At 38.9% G+C, this 27,211-nt stretch overlaps 1 protein-coding gene across 1 annotated transcript in view; it reads right to left on the minus strand.

Moving 5' to 3' along the window:
* Positions 1-713: 713 nt before the first annotated feature.
* The window catches only part of LOC123550497 (snake venom 5'-nucleotidase-like), a 33,259-nt gene continuing 6,761 nt past the window's right edge, over positions 714-27,211 (minus strand). The window contains exons 6-14 of the mRNA XM_053545884.1: positions 25,876-25,998; positions 15,605-15,770; positions 13,608-13,703; positions 12,759-12,926; positions 12,235-12,407; positions 11,224-11,301; positions 8,622-8,746; positions 3,722-4,367; positions 714-1,849 (exon numbers count right to left, since the gene is read on the minus strand). Of these exons, the coding sequence (XP_053401859.1) occupies positions 1,712-1,849; positions 3,722-4,367; positions 8,622-8,746; positions 11,224-11,301; positions 12,235-12,407; positions 12,759-12,926; positions 13,608-13,703; positions 15,605-15,770; positions 25,876-25,998 (1,713 nt within the window). The 3' untranslated portion in view covers positions 714-1,711. The remainder of the gene's footprint in view (positions 1,850-3,721; positions 4,368-8,621; positions 8,747-11,223; positions 11,302-12,234; positions 12,408-12,758; positions 12,927-13,607; positions 13,704-15,604; positions 15,771-25,875; positions 25,999-27,211) is intronic.

Below are 27,211 nucleotides of genomic sequence, written 5' to 3' on the forward strand. Positions count from 1 at the left end.
AAACTTAGGCTCTTTTTATGCCTATTTTTGACAAAACCATGGGCCATTAACTCTAGTCTGACTGTGTGAGATCCAATTAAAACCCCTGGTGCACTGTTTCCCATCCTGAATAACAATCCTGTGAAGTTTGATGACTCAAAATACTTTTTGAGATATGAACGACACAAACTGGGACGGACGTACAGACAAGGGCAACTCTTAGTGCCCCCACACTGTTGTCATGTACAAATAACAATTTTACACTAAAATATTTTTCTTATACTGTTACAAGGCATTTTGTCATATTCAAACAATATGAAAGGGTTTATCTGCCAGTATATGCATATTGCTTTCCAACATTTTCATTTACATTTCTAGCTTCAATATTTAACTTCTAAATGAGATCTGTTTGCATAACAACATCATATGTAATTTGGATTTTTTGTCACATTAAGAATGTCATGTCACATTAAATATGTCATGTCACATTAAAAATGTAATTAAGAATGTAATTCAAATAATATCATTTAGCACTACAGTTGTCATTTAGAAGTTAAACTGAAGTTTGAACATTACATATCTGTTAACATACAGTTCAGTGTTTTAACAGTAAGAAACTGGATAGTTAATACATAACTTTCATTGATACAATATATATATTTTTTATAATTGGACTTGATACCATGTATGAAGATATGCTTTTTACATTTTTTTTTGGGGGCACAGCATATAAAATATTTCTGATTCAAACTGGTTGAACAGAGGCATGATATGTCATTGCTGGTATGTGAGACATACAGAAAAAAATGAATATATCTGATAACTAAATAATATGAATACATGTAAATATCTATAAATAATATACCAGTAATGAACTGAAAGGGAGATAACTCTTAATAATTATCTTTGCTTTGTAGGAAATAATGCCCAAAATGCTACAAACTTTACAAACACACATTAAGCTTACAACTGTTTTAAGTTAGAAGCAATTTCAGACAAAAAAAAGCCAAATCAACAATGGTATCTGCCACAAGTACACTTTCAGCACACAGTTTCATCACAGAGATACTATGATCAAAAACAATAACTTCAACATAACAGGTAGTGAGTAAAATAATGCTGAAAAAATTACAAGTTATTGACAAAGAAGTCAAATCTCATGGAGTACAAATGCTTCACACCATTATTTTAAGTGTTTTTTTTTTTTTTTGTTTTTTTTTTTGTGTATTTTTTTTTTTTTTTTTTTTTTTTTGATAAGGGTACAAAAATGTTAAAGGAATGCTAAATCTCATCATTCTAAGTAAAAATGTAACAATATACTGCCAAACCTGTAACATATAGACCATGCTTAAGAATGTCAATAAGTTGTCTAAATTTGCACCATTTCTTTCTTCATTCACTGGTTAGAAATGCAGTATAGTTTTGAAACGAAATAGCGATTTTCATAATCAAGTGGTCTCTGTTTCACCAATGGCCTTTAATACAGGTTTGACTGAAAAAACCAAACTTAAACAAGTCCATCACAGCAAGCTTTAAACTACTTGGCACAAAGTCGTGTTTTTTTCAGTTGCCCAAATGTTAATCTGAAAATCTACTTCATCTGTAAGGAATGTAATATCTTTTCTCTTTGTCCCTGATATGCATAGACCAACTATCCATTGCAAGAAATTTGTTTCATGCATAAAGGCTAATTACAAAAAATCTAGTTCTTGAGAAAAAAAAAAAGATTTTTTTATTTATCTGATTGAAACTGATCATTGGCACTGCCTAACGTGGCTAAGTCTTCCCCGCTGGCACTTTCTGGAATGGCGTCACTTTGTACGCTGTGACCAAACATTGTAATCTTCTCAGCCAGCATAGCTAAGCGTTTCTGTAAGTGAAAAAGTAACATATGAAGTATAAGTCAAAACTGGTTGGATGAGAGCATGCAAAGTACTATAAAATGAAAAACATTTTTTCTCATAAATGGTATTATGGTATATTTATCACAATTACATACTGGATGGTGAAGAAAGGATCAGGCTTTCAAGTGACCTTTGATGAAAAAGTAGGAGAAAAGTAGGAGCCTCTGATATAAACTAGAGCTATCACTAAAGGTGATGAATGTACCCCCCGCATGCACTGACACAGTACATTGCAATTTGACACACACAAGACTGCATAATTATGTGGACTGTATGTATATAGACTGTATGTATACAGTATAGTAACAAAAAACAAAGTCCCATAACTATGCAGAATATTTATCTAAAAGAATGTAACATGCCCCATGCACAACTAGGGTTGGTACTGATCACTTGTGTGAAGTTTCATTAAATTGTGTGCAAGGGTTTGGTAGATTAGGCACGCACAAGATTGCATATGAAGACTGTATGTACATAGTATGTTAACAAGAAACAAAGTCCCATAACTCTGCAATTTTTGTCGCTGAAAGAACCTAACATGCCCCATGCACAACTACTGTTGTTACTGATCAGTTGTGTGAAGTTTCATTAAATTGTGTCAAGGGGACGAGGAGAGATGGTGCGCACAAGATTGTGTCTATGTCTATAGTATAATAACAAAAAAACAAAGTCCCATAACTCTGGAATTTTTTTTTCTGAAAGAACCTAACATGCCCCATGCACAACTACTGTTGTTACTGATCACTTGTGTGAAGTTTCATTGAATTGTGTCAAGGGGATGAGGAGAGATGGTGCGCACAAGATTGTGTCTATGTATATATTATAGTAACAAAAAGACAAAGTCCCATAACTCTGCAAATTTTTTTCTAAAAGAACCTAACATGCCCCATGCACAACTACTGTTGGTACTGATCACTTGTGTGAAGTTTCATTAAATTGTGTCCAGGGAATGAGGAGAGATGGTGCGCACAAGATTGTGTCTATGTATATAGTATAGTAACAAAAAAACAAAGTCCCATAACTCTGCAAATTCTTTTTCTAAAAGAACCTAACATGCCCCATGCACAACTACTGTTGGTACTGATCACTTGTGTGAAGTTTCATTAAATTCTGTCAAGGGGATAAGGAGAGATGGTGCACACAAGATTGCGTCTACGGACAGACGGACAGACGACCAGACGGACAGACAGACAGACGGACAGACAGACAGACAGACAGACAGACAGACAACCTGAAACCAGTATACCACCCCTTACAACTTTGTTGTCGGGGGGTACAAAAAGTAGGAGAAAAGTAGGAAAAAAGTAGGAATCTGATGACAAATAGTAGGAACTTATGAGAACAAGCTCGCCAGATTTAGAATAAAAGCATCACCGGCGCGCCTCACCGGCAAGTGCATAGCACCAAGAGGGGGTAGGTACGGGAGGGGGCCTCTGAATGCTTTGTGGTCCCCATTGTACATAGCTACCTGCAACCTCTTATGCTCCAATATCAATGTCAGTATTCAACTCATATAATGAAGAGGTCACCAGCAGCATATCAAAAATATCTCTAGAGCCTCACCAGTACACCATCAGTCCTTACATTATGTAACAAAATTCATTATACAAATAGACAAACAACATTTGTTAACATATTTTTTCTTCTTTAGATAAAAAAGTAGGAATAGTAGTTTTTTCAAAAAAAGTAGGAAAAAAGTAGGAACAGACCTAAAAAGTAGGAAAAGTAGGAAAAAGTAGGACTAATTGAAAGCCTGAAGGATCTGTATTTACATCTATTTAGAAGTTTTATCTTAAAATTTAAAAGGCATTATTAAAATTTCAATGATGATTCATTACCTTATCATCTACTTGAACAATGCGTCCTTCAACTTTAGGACAAAGGTGAGTCTGTTCCTCTTCCTCTTTCTGGATACTCATCTGTCGAATGAAGGCATGTGACAGTTTCTTGCCCTGCCCCGGTTGTCGGAACGTCTCCGTCATTTTGGCAAGGCGTGCAATATGTTCCGCATCTGTCATTAAACTATCCCGCCTGAAAACAGAAGAGTCTTCCGTGTTCTTGTTGGTATCCTTGGAATCTCGTTTCCCGTCACTGACCGTTGTTACAGTAGTTTTGGCCTTACGTTCAACACTTTCTTTAGTGGCTGCTTTGCTACTACTTTCAGTTGTAAGAATCTGAGCAGAGCTTTTCTGAATAATTTCATCAAGAACTGCATTTGTAACACCCCCGTCAGTGACATCGGTCCTTTGTTTCTTTTTCGGACTACCTTCAGGCGGTTCTGGTCGAGCTGTTTTCTTGGGACTACTTTCAGGCTGTTCTGGTTGAACTATTTTCTTTGGACTACTTTCAGATGATTTTGGCGTGTCTGATTTGATGTTGTTTGTTAGTGGGCTAGGGGATGGTGGTGGTGATGGCGATGATGATCGCGATGACTTTCTCATTGACAAGAACTTTGCAGCGGTTTTCTTGATTAAAAGCGTGCGTCTGTGTTAGAAGAACAAACAAAAACACACTAATTAGTATAAATGGAACACACTAAAATGCAAAAATTCTGAAAACATGTTAATATTGTGGTATTAAGTATAAAAAAGTAAATGCTGATATTTCAATGAAGATAATATTTTATAAGTGTTCTAAAGCAAATATACTGATAATCTATTAGCTATGTCATTTAATTTACTACATCATTATTACATTATTTCAAACTTCAATGGCCAATTTCCTTATTTCAGCTACAGTTACCAGTAATCAATATTTCATAAATTTGGTTAATACATTTCATATAACAAAAAGATTTTAAATTTTTTAAAGAATACAATCCATAATAAAGACAGCTGATCAGCTTAGATAATATTCCTACTATTTAAAGCTACTCGCCCACAGTTTAGGTGAAATTTTTCAACATGTTCATTTCCACCAGTATAATATGACACTGAAAAATGATAAAGTGGGGTCCCAGGAAAATAAAAGTTAAATATTGGTAAAAATGCAAGAAGAATGTAAATTTTCTGCATTATTTCAAAAGTTTGTACCACTAGTCACTTCCAGAGTACTCACTTTTTATGGACTTTTGTTTTATTTTTCAGCTAAAATGTGTGGGTAAGTCTCTTTAAAGGGAACATGTTCTGATATCCTAGACTGACTTATATTTAGACAAAGGATTATATACAGTAAAATATGTTTTTTCATGCAGAATCATCTGTGTGCTGTTTGCCACCAGATCAGGATAACTTGAAAACAAATTGGGACTTGCTCATGAAATCTTTTTACCTTTGGAAATTATCAAGTTGGCTTGAATAAGGTGAATAAAACTTATCAAAAACAAACAAGTAAGAAAGGGATAGAAATATGGACAGCACTTTCCCATAAATTTACAGCTAGTAAGATTTATCTTGCATTATTTAGACCAAGCTAATGAACACTTTATTTCACTTGAAATATCGGCATTCATTACAATCAATGTATCATTTTTATTTACATATATATGCCTTCCAACATAAATTATTAACATTTTATATTTTTCAAGCAGAATTATTTATGTATACTGCAAATATTAGATCAAGCCTGGTCCCTTCTCCCCACAAACACTTAATGATGCATTCACCCAATTAAAACCTTTTGTTTGCACTCAGCAAAAGTCTGACTTATACGCTCTTTTTTTAACTTTTACCCTGCTATATTTCTAAAATGGACTGGTCAATCATTCAGTTAGGGCAATTCCACTTATTATTCAAAGGGATGTTCACTGAAAATTTACTGACTGAATAGCGAACAGTGCAGACCATGATCAGCCTGCACGAACGTGCAGGCTGATCTTGATCTGCACTGGTCACAAAGGCAAAATCACTTGCCGCCAGCAGGCTAAAGGTTAAGCTAATATTTGAGAACAACTGAGAATGTATATCTGTTGAATAACTACCTACCCTTTTACAGAAATATAATTGCAAGAAATTACCATTAGAGCATAGATGCTGTTGATTTTCTTTCTTTCTTTTTTTTAAACTTAAAATTTTTCAATTGATATTTTAAAATCCAAAAATAGATCTAACTTAGCTTTTTTTTCTTAGGGAAAAATTTGAAAATGTGACATCTAACTTTTAGTTAGCAGGCATAATGTATGTAAATCACTCATTGTTTGCAATATGTTGTTACAGATAGGGGAACACAGCACTATCAATGACTTCTTTCTCTAGATTTCACCAGTAATTGAAAACATATCATACATTCTACTTTTTACAAATCTGAATTCAGAAGTTGCTATGTTCTCAAAGCTCTGATACCAGTGTCAAAGGTTATAAAACTGAGCTTGAAAACCAGTCTAAAAACTTTAGCGTATTATTGGTTGATTCTGAGGTCATTCTTAAAATTGACCAATGATAAAGCTTCATTATGAAGACTGGTCTACAAACGCATTTTTACTATTTTACACTGTTTCAGTAACTTGACATTACTTTTAAACAAAACCTAGTCATTCTGTCAAACTAACTTCGCAACATACTACTGCAAAATTATTTTTCCTCATGGATGAATATTAACTGTAACGCAGCAAAGAATTAATAATGTCAGAAAATTATGTTCAAAATGCCAAGAACAAGTACACTGAACAGCGACTGCACTAACAACCAATCAATGAACAATACCGGTCTACTAGAATCATGCAATTTTTCTATCAAGATCAACTAAAACTTAAAAAATCTATAATTCAAAAGAAGAGTGCAAAAAGGAACTACCAACATTATCATACTAAATATATACAATACTGTAAAATCATTTGTTTTCCTTGGGAAATACTTTTCATTGATTTCATGCTTAACCTTTACCCTGCTAAAATGGACTGTTCATTCAATTTTGGGAGTACCTCTTATTATTTGAAGGGGTGTTCACTGTAAATTTACTGACTGAATAGTGATCAGTGCAGACCATGATCAGCTGCAGAGTAGTGCAGGCTGGTCTTGGTCTGCACTGGTTGCTAAGGCAGGATCATTTGCCACCAGCTGGCTAACAGTTAAATCAAATCCCAATAAACAAATAAAATTCCTTAAAATTTGAAATCCATGAATTTCTGTTCTGATGAAACAGCCATTTTTGGCCATATCCTCAAAATTTTTATTTCCATGATATTAAATGATTTTACAGTACCGGTAATACTAGAAATTAACTGATTTTACAGTAGTGCTAAGGGAATCAGTCTATTGCAGTGCCTGAAACTGTAAGCTCGAACTGATCTGGAAAATGTAAGTATATATACAGATAAACAACATGCTTGTGGTCAAGGTTAACTGCCGTGCAATGTAATATGTCAAAGAAATTGATGTCCAACACACTTGTTTCTTAGTGTGAAAAAAAGTTTTACAAATGATTGTTTTATACACCGAGAAATTAACCCTTACCCTGCTAAATTTCTATAATGAACTTATCCATCTTTCAATTTGGACAGTACCATTGACTGTTAAAAAAAGATACTAACTGAATGGTGAACAGTGCAGATCTTGATCAGACTGCACAGCTGTGCAGGCTGATCAAGATCTAAACTGGCTGCAAAGGCATAATCAATCGTGTCCAGCATGATAAGGGTTAAGTAAATTGACAGTAGCAGAAAAATAAAGATTTTGTTATAAAGAAAGCCAGGGATTGAGGTATTTAATGATCTTACCTAAATACAGTGATTTCTCCATATTGAGAATATAAAAAAAAATAAATTTAAATTTGTTTTTATCATAATACTGGCAACTAAATGGTAAGAATTGATTGTGAAATTGAATTTGATATGTCCGCTTTATTAAAGTAGATAATTATTTTTCACTGATTTCTACTATTTTCCTGAATAAGATCATTACAGACTTTTGTCCTCATCTCCGAGATAAAATAAAACCTTTAACTTTAAACACATTTTGATCCTTGTGATTCATTTTCAGGAAAACAGTACAGTTGTTGCTTTTATCAAGAGTCACGGACGTTACCATGTTCAAGATATATGTTTTATTCTTGGCTTTATCATATTTAAGGTGTTTAATCACAGCTTCTGGATATATAAATATACATGATTGATAACTTATATCTGAATAAAACCAATTCCGATTAATCTATACACAAGCAATCAAACATATGGAAATGTGAAAAAAATGATGTGAATTGTGTGCCCCTACCACCCCTCCTCCCCCACCCCACCATCACTATGTATAAATGTACGACGGGAACCAGGCTAGGGTCTGCGGTACATGGATAAGTTTAGGATCACAAATGAGTTTTAAAGGGAAAGGCATTAAATGTGTCCAAGTGTCCAAGATGGTTTTAATCAATGCTGTGAGAGCTTCTTTTTTTTTTTTTTACAAAATAAGGTTAAATTTTTTTTTTAAATTATGAAAATTTTACACAATTATCATGACAATAAATGGCAACCATTTCTTTTAAGGCTACCTAAACAAAATTATGGGTTAACTTCATCCAAATGTATTCAGTTATTAAAAAATTAAAAGAAACTTTAAAGTTTTTTCTAAAATCTCAAACTATTGCATCATTTCCTCATATGATCCTATCTCAAAAATTTGAACAACATTTAATATTAATGTTTTAGATAAATGGTATGATTAAAGTTTCCTTTCCCTTTAAACACTACCTTTATGTTTAGGTTTATGTAAATGTAATGTGAATGTGGCTGTTGTGAGGTTAAGATAGGGTTAAATGGTGTATAGGACATCCATATTCTATGACAAATTTTTTATGCACATTATCGTATACCTGACAATACTACACAGACTTTGTCTGTGCCCAGATCTACACGGTTTTTCATGGCGTACAATCTGGACAGATTCAAAATGGTTTCTCACAGCAGTGCTAATGGTTGGACATCTCTCTGAATCTTCCTACAAATATAAAATCAGCAAATTAATTAAATTTTATGCAGATAACAATTTATTTACCTTGCTATGCTAACCAGACTCTGCCTATGGCCAGATCGGCATGGTTTCTGATTTAACACAATTTGCACAGATTCAAAATGATTTCTCACAGCCGTGCTCATGGTTGGACATCTCTCAGCATCTTCCTACAAATACACAAGTAGCTACAGCAATATATTTCTATTTACCCTTGCTTTCCCTTATCTCAGTTACTCCTGGATGCCCTTACCTCTTTCACTCTTAGTTGTTTGCCTGTTACCCTTAGGTTCCCTTATCTCTATACCCCTGGTTGCCCTTCCATTGCCTTAGGTAGCTTTTAAAATAAATTAATAGATCTGTATATCTATATTTAGGATAGAACAGAATTTTTTAAGAAATTTAGATTATTTTAGTAAAATCAAATGTCTTAGCGTACCACTCTGCTTAAATGTAAAAGTGACCTGATATGCAATTTCTGTTTTTAGCATAAAAACATGTGTCTGGATACAGACAAAAAGAAAAGTTAAAACATACCATGTTTGTGATACAAACAATTTGCAAATAGAAAGGGAAATGATCTGAAATACTTGTCACTCTCAAGGTCAACATGACCTTGACCTTGGACCAACAGTTCCCTAAAGCAACAGGGGTTAACTACTAATCCAAGCAATCATCCAATAAAGTTTGACTGTTGTAGGCCAAATGCTAATTCAGTTATGGAACAAAAACAATTTTACTCTCAAGATCACCTTGACCATGATCACTGATCCCCAATACAATATGACCTTGACATTTGACCTACTGATCTTAAAATCAATATGGGTCATCTGCTGGTCATGACCAACCTCACTATCTATTTTCATGATCCTATGCCCAAGCATTCTTGAGTTATCATTCAGAAACCGTTTAACTGTTCAGAGTCACTGTGACCTTGACCTTTGACCTACTGACCTTAAGATCAATAGGGGTCATCTGCTGGTCATGACCAATCTCCCTGTCAACTTTCATGAGTCTAGGCCAAAACATTCTTGAGTTATCATCCGGCAACCGTTTAACTGTTCCCTGTCACTGTGACCTTTGACCTTTAGACCTCAAAATCAAAATCATCTTTTCATGATCCTAGACTTAAGCGTATTTGAGTTATCATCCGGAAACGATTTAACTGTTCTGGGTTTTACTGACCTCAAAATCAATAGGGGTCATCTGCTGGTTATGACCAATCTCCCTATCAACTTACATGATCCTAGGCCCAAGCGTTCTTGAGTTATCATCCGGAAACAGATTGGTCTACATACCAACTGACCGGCAGACAGACCTACCGACATCTGCAAAACAATATACCACTCCTTCTTTGAAGGAGGGCATAATAAAAGCTGGATTTAATTTGTAATGTAACCCAAATAGTAGTATTTTTGAGAAGTTATATGCAAAACTTCAACAAAAAATTCAAAGTAAAGTTGAAATCCTACTTTCAGTTTCAGAGGAGTAGTCAGGAGAAACTTTTGTGGCAGAAGGACAGACAAGGCAAAAATCAATATTATATCTACCCAATATGATATTTTGGGGAGACATAATAACTACTTTTTCAAAATACCATCACGCACAACAAATAGTTAAGCAGCAAACATTTACCTTGACTTTTGACCTGGAGACATGGCTCTTGCTGCAACACATCATTTTGTTATGGTTTTCCAAAAAAAACTTATGTAAACTATTTGAGCCCTAATTATGACCTTGACATTTGAGCTATGAGTTTATGTCCTGCAAGGGACATGGGGATTGTCCTTGCCATTTTTTTCAAAAATCCATGCATGCATAAAAAAGTTACTGGCCAAACAAGAAAAAATGACATAAAATCTATAACCTTTACGTGTGATCTTGACCTTTGAGCTACACTGAGTCTTGCTATTGTGAAAGTTTGCGAGTTGATAAAAAAATAAATATCTATCCATTCATACATTAAAAGTTATAGACCAGAGAAGAAAAGCCTTTATAATCTTTTACCTCTAAGTGTAACTTTGACCTTTAAGCTAGGGGTCTCGGTCTTGTAAGGAACACATCTCCTTATTAAGGTGTTTGTTTGTGCCAAATTATTCTAAACTCCATACAAAAGTTATAGACCACACAAGATTACATAACATAAAATCTTTGATCTTGAAATGTGACCTTAGCTACAGACCTGGGCTTTGCGTGCAGCATTGTATTCTTACAGTGGTCATTTGTACCAAGTTATTTTGAAATCCCATGAGAAACATCAAGTTCATGGCCAGACACAATTTTCCAATCACATACATGTATACAGAAGCACAGGAATAACATGAAATGCCCTTCCACCATTGTCACAGAGGGATCATAAATGACTACTACAATACACTTGAGACTATTAGGTATTATTATTTTATGGTTCTAACAATAACTAGCAAACCCACAAATAAATAACAAACAAATAATTACAAACATACCACAACAGGACAATCTTTGAACACATCATATCCATCCTTACCACTTGCTATATACTCCTTTGTACATAACCGGTATTTCTGAAATAACAGATAAACTTCTTTATTTGAAATTATTCCTTAAAAGTGTCAAAATCTAGAACTCAGATATCAATATCATTTTTTTACCAATTATTACTTCTAAACTTTGGCATAAAAGGAATTTTAGTGATATATTCTAAACTAAAAATATATAATAGATTTCAAGTTAAAGTGCCTGAAGATTTGATGTTCCCATTGTTTTTGGATAATAAAGGAGCCGGGTAAAACCATCAACCTTTTGCAAACCAGCTGCCTTCTTCTGGAGAGGCTCAGATCATCAGCAGTGATAAGTCTTGTCAGCTTTACATTAAAATCAGAGTATATAGCATAATGTTGAGCATATGCTCCAAAATACACTCAAAGGAGATGAATTTACATATGAGCCACACCATGAGAAAACCAACATAGTGGCTTTGTGACCAGCATGGATCCAGACCAGCCTGCCCATCCGCGCAGTCTGGTCAGGATCCATGCTGTTCACAAACGGTTTTTCTAATTGTAAAAGGCTTTGAAAGCGAACAACAGATCTATTATACACAGACAGCTTAATATGAGCCGCGCCATGAGAAAACCAACGTAGTGGCTTTGCGACCAGCATGGATCCAGACCAGCCTACGCATCCGCGCAGTCTGGTCAGGATCCATGCTGTTCGCTTTCAAAGCCTTTTACAATTAGAAAAACCGTTAGTGAACAGCATGGATCCTGACCAGACTGCGCGGATGCGCAGGCTGGTCTGGATCCATGCTGGTCGCAAAGCCACTACGTTGGTTTTCTCATGGCGCAGCTCATATTAAGCTGTCTGTGTATAATAGATCTGTTGTATTCATAATTATATCTGACAGCTTTCTTATTTGTAGATCAACAATTCTTGAATACTTTACCCCAATGTTGGCCATAATGACAGTACAAAAGTCAACGTCATAATTCACAAACCTTATCTAGACTGATGAACTGGTCTTGAACCTTGACAAGCCCTGCTTCAACTCTTTTCCCTGGGGGTTTACTGGGATCAAAAACAAACTTCACCCCAGCTGCCTGAGGAAATCTGCCCTCCAGTTTTGGATACTGAGAAACACCATTTTCTAATGCTTTTATAACATCTTTCCCTGAAAAAGACAGCAAGCTAAACTGTTTGATAGCTTCTTAATCAAGCAAGGGCCATAACTTGGCAAGAGTTGAATTTTAATTTGGTTATTGCAATGACAACTTGCATGCACATTTTCTAAAAAGTTGAAAAAAACAACATATTTTCAATTCTTCATGTGAGGACGCCATCCAGCTGGCTTACGGAAGGTAGGTGGTTCTACCCAGTTGCCCACCCATGATGAAATAATGCATGGAAGGGCACCTGTGGTCTTCCTCTACCATTAAAAGCTGGAAAGTTGCTATATGACATATAATTGTGTCTGTGTGATGTTAAACCAAAAAAAGAAAAATAATTATTTTAACATGTTTACCTGAGATTTCTATGACAACTAGAGGATCCATCAACGGTAAAATTGTTAGAAGGTCCCGTAGTCTAAACTCGCCTTTCTGATGTATTCTATCTGATCTAAATGTCCCAGAGTTAATCAGACATATATCTGCTGGTACTGCCTCCAGTATAATGTCAGTAACAAAATTTCCTGAAAAGTCAAACATGTATCTATGACAACTGCCTCTTCAAGATCTTCTGATATTTCTTCTAGTGTCAAGTGTGTTATAAAATTCATACTAGAGCTATCACTCATGCTGATTAAAGCTCCCAGACACAAGAAATGACCAGCCAAAGGACTGATCAGCTTTTAGCTCCAAGAAAGTTTGACCTTTACCTTTCACTTTGGACCAATAACCATCTGCATCTCGTTTTGACAAGGTTAACAAGAGTGCCAGACTGTCACAAAATAGCCCCGTCTAAATATTCAGTTACGTATCATAAAAGTAATAATGTTGATATTGTATGCCTTGTTAACACAAAAAAGAGTCAGTCAGGTGCAAAACGTTCTCGCTAATTACACAGATGAAGAAATGCCCGGCAGAATTTTGGTACCCGGTCGCTTAATAGATACTTTTGTCGAATATTTTACCTGTCGGGACTACATTAATGTGGTCGCTAGTCGTAAAATAAAAAAGTCGTTTAATGGAATGAATTTATATACTGAAAACGTTCGGGAGGGATTTTGACTGGTCATTTAATACAAAAATCGCTTAATAGAGGTGGTCCCAAGTAAGATGTCGACTGTACTTCCAATTAAATCAAATGTAATTGCAATATGTTACAAATTAGGAAAACACTGGAAAGACTGCAAGTTTCACATTATATATACCTAAATTAGTTTCCATTGTCCGTATACAAGCGAATCTGCCATCCATGGCCACACCCATGTTTCCTAAATATTCATCCATCTTTTTGTCTATGTCAGCTGAAATATTTAGTAAATAAGAAAAAGTAAATAGATATATAGACTTTAAGTACTGGTGCTCAATAAAACTAGGAAGCCATGGATTCTCCCTACTATCTAGGTTTGAAAAACTATTTTAATGGAAACAGCTACAATAATTAGAAGTCTGCAAATACTTTTGACCATCCAGTTTGAAATTACTGTGAAATCATAAATTTTCATGTGGGGCAAATTTTCACAGATTTCCCAATGTACAAGTAAAGCCCACTACAGACGGTAGGTTTTTGTTGTACAACACCAATTAAATTTAAGATGTACCGCCAAATAGTATCGTGTGTATGATGCTATTCCTTGATTTCGTAAATCTTAACTCTTGACTTAGAGATTAGGACATGTTCTATTTCATAAGTTTTGCCTTACGTACCTACCACCCACGTTGACAATCAACAAATTGATAAATAATTAGTTGACAAGAGGCAAGTGAATGAAATTCCAGAAACAATTGCCCAAAAATAAACACAAATCTGAATATAAAATGGCTTCTAATGCATAATGGAAAAAGGATGACACTGAAAAGTTAAATGATTTGAGCCGCGCCATGAGAAAACCAACATAGTGCATTTCCGACCAGCATCCGCGCAGTCTGGTCCATGCTGTTTGCTAACGGTTTCTCTAATTGCAATAGACTTTGAAATCAAACATCACTGATCCTGACCAGACTGCGCAGATGCACAGGCTGGTCTGCATCCATGCTGGTCGCAAAGCCACTATGTTGGTTTTCTCATGGCATGGCTTATTTGTGTGATGCGTAATCAAATTCATGAGTCATAAAAAGGTGAATATCATTTTAATTATCATTGGTTACATTCTTTTCAGTACCTGATGCACTGTATGTTTGCTAGGTAAATCTCTGTGATTTATATTAGAATGGAATACTGTCTGTATGTGAAAAATGTACAATTTCAAAATTGTACATCTTTGAGATAATTAGTGTTGTACAACAAAAACCTACCGTCTGTAGAGGGCTTAAAGTTCCCATTCATTCTTCAGAAGCTGAAAATAGCCTGAAATCCACACATGTAAATCCCCAAGTAATTCCAGTGTTGAACAAAACCTCAGAATTTCGTGCCCACTAAATTAAGTGATTCATTACAATAAGGTGAGGCATTAACACTGAAAACTATAAGAAATGTACACCTTCCTCCTTTATAATGTGACCATCTGTCTTTATGTGATCAGCTGGTTTTCCTAAAACATACTGATAGAACCATGCACTAACGCTTCTACTAGCTGTTTGGAAAACTTTTCCATTAAAAAAAAACAAACTTGTTAGACTATCTTACAGCTATCTTTCTTCTTTGACACAGCTGTATAATGAACCTAATTTTTTCTACATTTCCAGTTTAATGTTACATAAATAACTGCATATCGCATGCATCAATGTATTATGTGCAAGTATCTCTTGGCCCAAATTCAGTACTGGTTTTCCATTTAATACTGTGAAATCATTTAATATCTAAGGCAAAGTTTTTTCTAAGTACTTGCAGGAATAGCTTATTTGTGCAGACATGAATAATTCATGGATTTCAAATTTTAAAGACAAAATGAATGAAAAGTTTGTTTGAATTTAAATTTGTAGATAAGATCATCAACAAAATTCCATTAAAATTACTCCCTTACAGATAATAATGCTTTAACAGTACTCAAAGTACAGGGAAACTCCACTAGCTCGAGCATTGACAACTCGAGTACCAGGGCTCATTCAAGTAGTTCAGTGGTCCATCGTCATTTTCCTTCTATTTTCCATGTTTGTACCACAAGAAATCCTTGGCAGTTGGAGAATTTTGCTTAACCTTGTGACTTCGAGTGATCAATATTTATTTGTCTTTTGGCTGTTTGCAATATTATTTCAATTGTTTTACCTGTTAGTCTATAGACCTCCTTTTTCAAATCTTCATCTTCTGGAATGCTGGAGTCTAGTTCTATACATTCAATTTTAACATCCACTGTGTCACCTGTCTTTTTCATTATAATCTTGCTCATGTTTCGGAAGTCTGTACCACTCTTAACAACATACTTCCCATTCACCTGAGGTCAATGTAAACAAATATCTATAACAGTTTTAGCAATATACTACCTGTTCAGATTCAGTAAATTGTATATGCTTAAGTATGTATTAATGGGACAGGCCTCCAGTTCAGTATATGCTTAAGTGACAGGCCTCAAGTTCAGTATACTGCTAAGGTATGTCTCAAGGTGACATGTCTCAAGGTGACAGGCCTCAAGTTCAGTATACTGCTAAGGTATGTCTCAAGGTGACAGGCCTCCAGTTCAGTATACTGCTAAGGTATGTCTCAAGGTGACAGGCCTCCAGTTCAGTATACTGCTAAGGTATGTCTCAAGGTGACAGGCCTCCAGTTCAGTATACTGCTAAGGTATGTCTCAAAGTGACAGGCCTCCGGTTCAGTATACTGCTAAAGTATTCTCAAGGTGACAGGCCTCCAGTTCAGTATACTGCTAAGGTATGTCTCAAGGTGACAGGCCTCCAGTTCAGTATACTGCTAAGGTATGTCTCAAGGTGACAGGCCTCCAGGTCAGTATACTGCTAAGGTATGTCTCAAGGTGACAGGCCTCCAGTTCAATATACTGCTAAGGTATGTCTCAAGGTGACAGGCCTCCAGTTCAGTATACTGCTAAGGTATGTCTCAAGGTGACAGGCCTCCAGTTCAGTATACTGCTAAGGTATGTCTCAAGGTGACAGGCCTCCAGTTCAGTATACTGCTAAGGTATGTCTCAAGGTGACAGGCCTCCAGTTCAGTATACTGCTAAGGTATGTCTCAAGGTGACATGCCTCCAGTTCAGTATACTGCTAAGGTATGTCTCAAAGTGACAGGCCTCCAGTTCAGTATACTGCTAAAGTATTCTCAAAGTGACAGGCCTCCAGTTCAGTATACTGCTAAGGTATGTTTCAAGGTGACAGGCCTCCAGTTTAGTATACTCCTAAGGTATGTCTCAAGGTGGCAGGCCTCCGGTTCAGTATACTGCTAAGGTATATCTCAAAGTGACGGGCCTCAAGTTCAGTATACTGCTAAGGTATGTCTCAAAGTGACAGGCCTCAAGTTCAGTATACTGCTAAGGTTGTCACAAGGTGACAGGCCTCCAGTTAAGTATACTGTTAAGGTATGTCTCAAGGTGACAGGCCTCCAGTTCAGTATATTGCTAAGGTACGTCTCGAGGTGACAGGCCTCCAGTTCAGTATACTCCTAAGGTATGTCTCAAGGTGACAGGCCTCCAGTTCAGAATACTGTTAAGGTATGTCTCAAAGTGACAGGCCTCAAGTTCAGTATACTGCTATGGTTGTCATAAGGTGACAGGCCTCCAGCTCAGTATACTGTTAAGGTATGTCTCAAGGTGACAGGCCTCCAGTTCAGTATATTGCCAAGGTATGTCTCAAGGTGACAGGCCTCCAGTTCAGTATACTTCTAAGGTATATCTCAAAGTGACAGGCCTCCAGTTCAGTATACTGCTAAGGTATGTCTCAAATTGACAGGCCTCAAGTTCAGTATACTGCTAAGGTTGTCTAAAAATGACAGGCATCCAGTTCAGTATATGCTTAAGTGGCAGGCCTCAAGTTCAGCATACTGCTAAGGTTTGTCTCAAGGTGACAGGCCTCCAGTTCATTATACTGCTAAGGTATGTCTCAAGAGGTGACAGGCCTCAAGTTCAGTATACTTTTAATGTATGTCTCAAGGTGACAGGCCTCCAGTTCATATGTCTCGAGGTGACAGGCCTCCAGTTCAGTATACTGCTAAGGTATGTCTCGAGGAGACAGGCCTCCAGTTCAGCATACTGCTAAGGTATGTCTCGAGGTGACAGGCCTCCAGTTCAGCATACTGCTATGGTATGTCTCAAAGTGACAGGCCTCCAGTTCAGTATACTGTTAAGATATGTCTCAAAGTGACAGGCCTCCAGTTCAGTATACTGCTAAGGTATTCTCAAAGTGACAGGCCTCCAGTTAAGTATACTGTTAAGGTATGTCTCAAAGTGACAGGCCTCCAGTTCAGTATACTCCTTAGGTATGTCTCAAGGTGACAGGCTTCCAGTTCAGTATACTCCTTAGGTATGTCTCAAGGTGACAGGCTTCCAGTTCAGTATACTCCTTAGGTATGTCTCAAGGTGACAGGCTTCCAGTTCAGTATACTCCTTAGGTATGTCTCAAGGTGACAGGCTTCCAGTTCAGAATACTGCTAAGGTATGTCTCAAAGTGACAGGCCTCAAGTTCAGTATACTCCTTAGGTATGTCTCAAGGTGACAGGCTTCCAGTTCAGAATACTGCTAAGGTATGTCTCAAAGTGACAGGCCTCCAGTTCAGTATACTCCTTAGGTATGTCTCAAGGTGACAGGCTTCCAGTTCAGTATACTGCTAAGGTATGTCTCAAGGTGACAGGCCTCATGTTCAGTATACTCCTTAGGTATGTCTCAAGGTGAGAGGCTTCCAGTTCAGAATACTGCTAAGGTATGTCTCAAAGTGACAGGCCTCAAGTTCAGTATACTGCTATGGTTGTCACAAGGTGACAGGCCTCCAGTTCAGTATACTGCTAAGGTATTCTCAAAGAGACAGGCTTCCAGTTCAGAATACTGCTAAGGTATGTCTCAAAGTGACAGGCCTCAAGTTCAGTATACTGCTATGGTTGTCTCAAGGTGACAGGCCTCCAGTTCAGTATATTGCTGAAGTATGTCTCGAGGTGAAAGGTCTCCAGTTCAGTATACTCCTAAGGTATATCTCAAAGTGACAGGCCTCCAGTTCGGTACACTGCTAAGGTATGTCTTAAAGTGACAGGCCTCCAGTTCAGTATACTGCTAAGGTTGTCTAAAAATGACAGGCATCCAGTTCAGTATATGCTTAAGTGACAGGCCTCAAGTTCAGCATACTGCTAAGGTTTGTCTCAAGGTGACAGGCCTCCAGTTCAGTATACTGTTAAGGTATGTCTCAAGAGGTGACAGGCCTCCAGTTCAGTATACTGCTAATGTATGTCTCGAGGTGACAGGCCTCCAGTTCAGTATACTGCTAATGTATGTCTCGAGGTGACAGGCCTCCAGTTCAGTATACTGCTAAGGTATGTCTCAAGGTGACAGGCCTCACGTTCAGCATACTGCTAATGTATGTCTCAAAGTAACAGGCCTCAAGTTCAGCATACTGCTAATGTATGTCTCGAGGAGACAGGCCTCAAGTTCAGCATACTGCTAAGGTATGTATTGAGGTGACAGGCCTCCAGTTTAGCATACTGCTAAGGTATGTCTCGAGGTGACAGGCCTCCAGTTCAGCATACTGCTAAGGTAAGTCTCGAGGTGACAGGCCTCCAGTTCATATGTCTCGAGGTGACAGGCCTCCAGTTCAGCATACTGCTAAAGTATGTCTCAAGGTGACAGGCCTCCAGTTCAGTATACTGCTAAGGTATGTCTCTAGGTGACAGGCCTTCAGTTCAGTATACTGTTAAGGTATGTCTCAAAGTGACAGGCCTCCAGTTCAGTATACTGCTAAGGTATGTCTCAAAGTGACAGGCCTCCAGTTCAGTATACTTCTAAGGTTGTATAAAAATGACAGGCATCCAGTTCAGTATATGCTTAAGTGGCAGGCCTCAAGTTCAGCATACTGCTAAGGTTTGTCTCAAGGTGACAGGCCTCCAGTTCATTATACTGCTAAGGTATGTCTCGAGGTGACAGGCCTCCAGTTCAGTATACTGCTAAGGTATGTCTCAAGGTGACAGGCCTCCAGTTCAGCATACTGCTAATGTATGTCTCAAAGTGACAGGCCTCAAGTTCAGCATACTGTTAAGATATGTCTCGAGGTGACAGGCCTCCAGTTCAGCATACTGCTAAGGTAAGTCTCGAGGTGACAGGCCTCCAGTTCATATGTCTCTAGGTGACAGGCCTCCAGTTCAGCATACTGCTAAGGTATGTCTCGAGGAGACAGACCTCCAGTTCAGCATACTGCTAAGGTATGTCTCGAGGTGACAGGCCTCCAGTTCAGCATACTGCTAAGGTATGTCTCAAAGTGACAGGCCTCCAGTTCAGTATACTGTTAAGATATGTCTCAAAGTGACAGGCCTCCATTTCAGTATACTGCTAAGGTATTCTCAAAGTGACAGGCCTCCAGCTAAGTATACTGCTAAGGTATGTCTCAAGGTGACAGGCCTCCAGTTCAGTATACTCCTTAGGTATGTCTCAAGGTGACAGGCCTCCAGTTCAGAAAACTGCTAAGGTATGTCTCAAAGTGACAGGCCTCAAGTTCAATATACTGCTATGGTTGTCACAAGGTGACAGGCCTCCAGTTCAGTATACTGCTAAGGTATTCTCAAAGTGACAGGCCTCCAGTTAAGTATACTGTTAAGGTATGTCTCAAGGTGACAGGCCTCCAGTTCAGTATATTGCTAAAGTATGTCTCGAGGTGACAGGTCTCCAGTTCAGTATACTCCTAAGGTATATCTCAAAGTGACAGGCCTCCAGTTCAGTACACTGCTAAGGTATGTCTTAAAGTGACAGGCCTCAAGTTCAGTATACTAATAAGGTTGTCTAAAAATGTCAGGCATCCAGTTCAGTATATGCTTAAGTGGCAGGCCTAACGTTCAGCATACTGCTAAGGTTTGTCTCAAGGTGACAGGCCTCCAGTTCAGTATACTGCTAAGGTATGTCTCAAGAGGTGACAGGCCTCCAGTTCAGTATACTGCTAATGTATGTCTCCAGGTGACAGGCCTCCAGTTCAGTATACTGCTAAGGTATGTCTCGAGGTGACAGGCCTCCAGTTCAGTATACTGCTAAGGTATGTCTCGAGGTGACAGGCCTCCAGTTCAGTATACTGCTAAGGTATGTCTCAAGGTGACAGGCCTCCAGTTCAGCATACTGCTAATGTATGTCTCAAAGTGACAGGCCTCAAGTTCAGCATACTGCTAATTATGTCTCGAGGAGACAGGCCTCCAGTTCAGCATACTGCTAAGGTATGTCTCGAGGTGACAGGCCTCCAGTTCAGCATACTGCTAAGGTATGTCTCGAGGTGACAGGCCTCCAGTTCAGCATACTGCTAAGGTAAGTCTCGAGGTGACAGGCCTCCAGTTCATATGTCTCGAGGTGACAGGCCTCCAGTTCAGCATACTGCTAAGGTATGTCTCAAGGTGACAGGCCTCCAGTTCAGTATACTGTTAAGATATGTCTCAAAGTGACAGGCCTCCAGTTCAGTATACTGCTAAGGTATTCTCAAAGTGACAGGCCTCTAGATAAGTATACTGCTAAGGTATGTCTCGAGGTGACAGGCCTCCAGTTCAGTATACTCCTTAGGTATGTCTCAAGGTGACAGGCCTTCAGTTCAGTATACTGCTAAAGTATGTCTCAAAGTGACAGGCCTCCAGTTCAGTATACTGCTAAGGTTGTCTCAAAATGACAGGCATCCAGTTCAGTATATGCTTAAGTGGCAGGCCTCAAGTTCAGAATACTGCTAAGGTATGTCTCAAGGTGACAGGCCTCCAGTTCAGTATACTGCTAAGGTTGTCACAAGGCAACAGGCCTCCATTTCAGTATACTGCTAAGGTATGTCTCAAGGTGACAGGCCTCCAGTTCAGTATACTGCTAAGGTATGTCTCAAGGTGACAGGCCTCCAGGTCAGTATACTGCTAAGGTATGTCTCAAAGTGACAGGTCTCCAGTTTAGCATACTGCTAAGGTATGTCTCGAGGTGACAGGCCTCCAGTTCAGCATACTGCTAAGGTAGTCTCGAGGTGACAGGCCTCCATGTTCATATGTCTCGAGGTGACAGGCCTCCAGTTCAGCTACTGCTAAGGTATGTCTCAAGGTGACAGGCCTCCAGTTCAGTATACTGCTAAGGTATGTCTCTAGGTGACAGGCCTTCAGTTCAGTATACTGTTAAGGTATGTCTCAAAGTGACAGGCCTCCAGTTCAGTATACTGCTAAGGTATGTCTCAAAGTGACAGGCCTCCAGTTCAGTATACTGCTAAGGTTGTCTAAAAATGACAGGCATCCAGTTCAGTATATGCTTAAGTGGCAGGCCTCAAGTTCAGCATACTGCTAAGGTTTGTCTCAAGGTGACAGGCCTCCAGTTCATTATACTGCTAAGGTATGTCTCGAGGTGACAGGCCTCCAGTTCAGTATACTGCTAAGGTATGTCTCAAGGTGACAGGCCTCCAGTTCAGCATACTGCTAATGTATGTCTCAAAGTGACAGGCCTCAAGTTCAGCATACTGCTAAGATATGTCTCGAGGTGACAGGCCTCCAGTTCAGCATACTGCTAAGGTAAGTCTCGAGGTGACAGGCCTCCAGTTCATATATCTCTAGGTGACAGGCCTCCAGTTTAGCATACTGCTAAGGTATGTCTCGAGGAGACAGGCCTCCAGTTCAGCATACTGCTAAGGTATGTCTCGAGGTGACAGGCCTCCAGTTCAGCATACTGCTAAGGTATGTCTCAAAGTGACAGGCCTCCAGTTCAGTATACTGTTAAGATATTTCTCAAAGTGACAGGCCTCCATTTCAGTATACTGCTAAGGTATTCTCAAAGTGACAGGCCTCCAGTTAAGTATACTGCTAAGGTATGTCTCAAGGGGACAGGCCTCCAGTTCAGTATACTGCTAAGGTATGTCTCAAGGTCACAGGCCTCCAGTTAAGTATACTGCTAAGGTATGTCTCAAGGTGACAGGCCTCCAGTTCAGTATACTCCTTAGGTATGTCTCAAGGTGACAGGCCTTCAGTTCAGTATACTCCTAAGGTATGTCTCAAGGTGACAGGCCTCCAGTTCAGTATACTGCTAAGGTATGTCTCAAGGTGTCAGGCCTCCAGTTCAGTATACTCCTTAGGTATGTCTCAAGGTGACAGGCCTCCAGTTCAGAATACTGCTAAGGTATGTCTCAAAGTGACAGGCCTCAAGTTCAGTATACTGCTATGGTTGTCACAAGGTGACAGGCCTCCAGTTCAGTATACTGCTAAGGTATTCTCAAAGAGACAGGCCTCCAGTTAAGTATACTGCTAAGGTATGTCTCAAGGTGACAGGCCTCCAGGTCAGTATACTGCTAAGGTATGTCTCAAAGTGACAGGTCTCCAGTTTAGCATACTGCTAAGGTATGTCTCGAGGTGACAGGCCTCCAGTTCAGCATACTGCTAAGGTAAGTCTCGAGGTGACAGGCCTCCAGTTCATATGTCTCGAGGTGACAGGCCTCCAGTTCAGCATACTGCTAAGGTATGTCTCAAGGTGACAGGCCTCCAGTTCAGTATACTGCTAAGGTATGTCTCTAGGTGACAGGCCTTCAGTTCAGTATACTGTTAAGGTATGTCTCAAAGTGACAGGCCTCCAGTTCAGTATACTGCTAAGGTATGTCTCAAAGTGACAGGCCTCCAGTTCAGTATACTGCTAAGGTTGTCTAAAAATGACAGGCATCCAGTTCAGTATATGCTTAAGTGGCAGGCCTCAAGTTCAGCATACTGCTAAGGTTTGTCTCAAGGTGACAGGCCTCCAGTTCATTATACTGCTAAGGTATGTCTCGAGGTGACAGGCCTCCAGTTCAGTATACTGCTAAGGTATGTCTCAAGGTGACAGGCCTCCAGTTCAGCATACTGCTAATGTATGTCTCAAAGTGACAGGCCTCAAGTTCAGCATACTGCTAAGATATGTCTCGAGGTGACAGGCCTCCAGTTCAGCATACTGCTAAGGTAAGTCTCGAGGTGACAGGCCTCCAGTTCATATATCTCTAGGTGACAGGCCTCCAGTTTAGCATACTGCTAAGGTATGTCTCGAGGAGACAGGCCTCCAGTTCAGTATACTGCTAAGGTATGTCTCGAGGTGACAGGCCTCCAGTTCAGCATACTGCTAAGGTATGTCTCAAAGTGACAGGCCTCCAGTTCAGTATACTGTTAAGATATTTCTCAAAGTGACAGGCCTCCATTTCAGTATACTGCTAAGGTATTCTCAAAGTGACAGGCCTCCAGTTAAGTATACTGCTAAGGTATGTCTCAAGGGGACAGGCCTCCAGTTCAGTATACTGCTAAGGTATGTCTCAAGGTCACAGGCCTCCAGTTAAGTATACTGCTAAGGTATGTCTCAAGGTGACAGGCCTCCAGTTCAGTATACTCCTTAGGTATGTCTCAAGGTGACAGGCCTTCAGTTCAGTATACTCCTAAGGTATGTCTCAAGGTGACAGGCCTCCAGTTCAGTATACTGCTAAGGTATGTCTCAAGGTGACAGGCCTCCAGTTCAGTATACTCCTTAGGTATGTCTCAAGGTGACAGGCCTCCAGTTCAGAATACTGCTAAGGTATGTCTCAAAGTGACAGGCCTCAAGTTCAGTATACTGCTATGGTTGTCACAAGGTGACAGGCCTCCAGTTCAGTATACTGCTAAGGTATTCTCAAAGAGACAGGCCTCCAGTTAAGTATACTGCTAAGGTATGTCTCAAGGTGACAGGCCTCAAGTTCAGTATACTGCTAAGGTATTCTCAAAGTGACAGGCCTCCAGTTAAGTATACTGTTAAGGTATGTCTCAAGGTGACAGGCCTCCAGTTCAGTATATTGCTAAAGTATGTCTCGAGGTGACAGGTCTCCAGTTCAGTATACTCCTAAGGTATATCTCAAAGTGACAGGCCTCCAGTTCAGTACACTGCTAAGGTATGTCTTAAAGTGACAGGCCTCAAGTTCAGTATACTAATAAGGTTGTCTAAAAATGACAGGCATCCAGTTCAGTATATGCTTAAGTGGCAGGCCTCAAGTTCAGCATACTGCTAAGGTTTGTCTCAAGGTGACAGGCCTCCAGTTCAGTATAACTGCTAAGGTATGTCTCAAGGGTGACAGGCCTCCAGTTCAGTATACTGCTAATGTATGTCTCCAGGTGACAGGCCTCCAGTTCAGTATACTGCTAAGGTATGTCTCGAGGTGACAGGCCTCCAGTTCAGTATACTGCTAAGGTATGTCTCAAGGTGACAGGCCTCTAGTTCAGCATACTGCTAATGTATGTCTCAAAGTGACAGGCCTCAAGTTCAGCATACTGCTAATTATGTCTCGAGGAGACAGGCCTCCAGTTCAGCATACTGCTAAGGTATGTCTCGAAGTGACAGGCCTCCAGTTCAGCATACTGCTAAGGTATGTCTCGAGGTGACAGGCCTCCAGTTCAGCATACTGCTAAGGTAAGTCTCGAGGTGACAGGCCTCCAGTTCATATGTCTCGAGGTGACAGGCCTCCAGTTCAGTATACTGCTAAGGTATGTCTCAAGGTGACAGGCCTCCAGTTCAGTATACTGTTAAGATATGTCTCAAAGTGACAGGCCTCCAGTTCAGTATACTGCTAAGGTATTCTCAAAGTGACAGGCCTCTAGATAAGTATACTGCTAAGGTATGTCTCGAGGTGACAGGCCTCCAGTTCAGTATACTGCTAAGGTATGTCTCAAGGTCACAGGCCTCCAGTTCAGTATACTGCTAAGGTTGTCTCAAAATGACAGGCCTCCAGTTCAGTATACTGTTAAGGTATGTCTCAAAGTGACAGGCCTCCAGTTCAGTATACTGCTAAGGTATGTCTCAAGGTCACAGGCCTCCAGTTCAGTATACTGCTAAGGTATGTCTCAAGGTCACAGGCCTCCAGTTCAGTATACTGTTAACTTGTTAAGGTATGTCTCAAGGTGACAGGCCTCCAGTTCAGTATACTGCTAAGGTATGTCTCAAGGTCACAAGCCTCCAGTTCAGTATACTGCTAAGGTTGTCTCAAAATGACAGGCCTCTAGTTCAGTATAATGCTAAGGTATAGTCCCAAAATGACAGGCCTCCAGCTCAGTATACTGCTACAGTACATTTTATGTCATCAAGGTGACAGACCTCCAGCTCAATATATTGCTAAGGTATGTCTCAAAATGACAGGCCTCCAATTCAGTACATTCCTAAGGTATGGCTCAAAATGACAGGTTTGATTATTGATTAGGTATACCTTAAAGGGATAGACCTCCAGTTCAATGTAATAATTTTTTACAAATACTTTTTAAGCTAAAATTGCATTGATACACGTTTGTTTCCTGTTATAGCACAATACAATCTGTCAGGATTCATCAGATGTTATAACATGAAAAAAACATGCATTATTTCTACATAGTTAATGATAGAGGACTTGATTTTAGTTAAAGAATGATTCTAAGACTAAAAACAAACAAATTTGTCTTACTTTTTCTACATTGTAGTCATGATCATGTCCTCCAAGCACAATATCCACGCCATCAACACACTGGGCCACCTTTCTGTCATTTGGCCATCTCATATGTGTTAAAGCTATCACAATATCTGCACCCTGTTAAGATAAATACATGTACATCAACATTTTTACTGTGTTTAGTAAAGATTTTTCTTCAGCTTTGCTATAAATAAGGTAGACCCAATCCATGACCCTGTTTATCTCCCCTGATGGTCTGTCCACAAATGGCATAATGACTGAAGTATAAATGGAAAAGCTGTCAACGAAAAATGTTGAACTATAATTCAGGAACAAGAATTTGATACAATTTCTAACTAATCTGTTCTTTAGTCAGTAGAAATGTCTCTATTTGAATTGAGCCGTGCCATGGGAAAACCAACATAGTGGGTGTGCGACCAGCATGGATCCAGACCAGCCTGCGCATCCGCGCAGTCTGGTCAGGATCCATGCTGTTCGCTAACAGTTTCTCCAACTCCAATAGGCTTTAAAAGCGAACAGCATGGAGCCTGACCAGACTGCGCGGATGCGCAGGCTGGTCTGGATCCATGCTGGTCGCAAACCCACTATGTTGGTTTTCCCATGGCACGGCTCAATTTATTATTATGCCCCCAAAGGGCGGCATGTAATATTTGTATGGTCAGTTTGTACATTAGTTTGTTAGTTAATCTAAACATGCTATAATGTATGGCTATTATGTATACCTTTAAAATGATTGAAGAGATTCAAATGAAACTTTATACAAGTGTTATTTAAATATAAAGGCTGTTACTTACAAGATTTCCCATTTGTTAGTACAAACTGATTTAACTTTCTGAATTTTAACTTATTTTTTCTTTCCTAGTATATCATATTTTATAAAATATATGATTTGTATGCATGTAAATATCTCAGCAAAATACAGCAATATTGCTTTAAAATTTCTGTTAAGTAATGTCCCTCCATTGTACTATTTGTAACACAAAGCCAATATTAGTCAGGCAATTCCAGCAAAATAATTTTACTTTTATGGACTGTTCTCCTATCATGTAAGAATCATTTAGTGTGGTTAAACAGGACAAATTTGTAACTATATTGCCTCATTCACATACTAGTTTGGTAGAGATAAAACAAACTGTAAAGCATGGAGTTACACCTAGCATTTACTCAATCTCTAATGCAGATGTCTCCCCTCACAGCACAGAGACATCTGCCATCACAAATATTTTTATTAAGATTTTGAAAAATCTTTTTGTTCATAATCTGATATTAGATTTTACTTACTGATTTTGTTTTGAGTATATTTCAGGGATTTAAGTCTAATGTAGGTGAC

The sequence above is a fragment of the Mercenaria mercenaria genome, chromosome 6 (genome assembly GCF_021730395.1).
Source record: "Mercenaria mercenaria strain notata chromosome 6, MADL_Memer_1, whole genome shotgun sequence".
Classification (NCBI taxonomy): domain Eukaryota; kingdom Metazoa; phylum Mollusca; class Bivalvia; order Venerida; family Veneridae; genus Mercenaria; species Mercenaria mercenaria.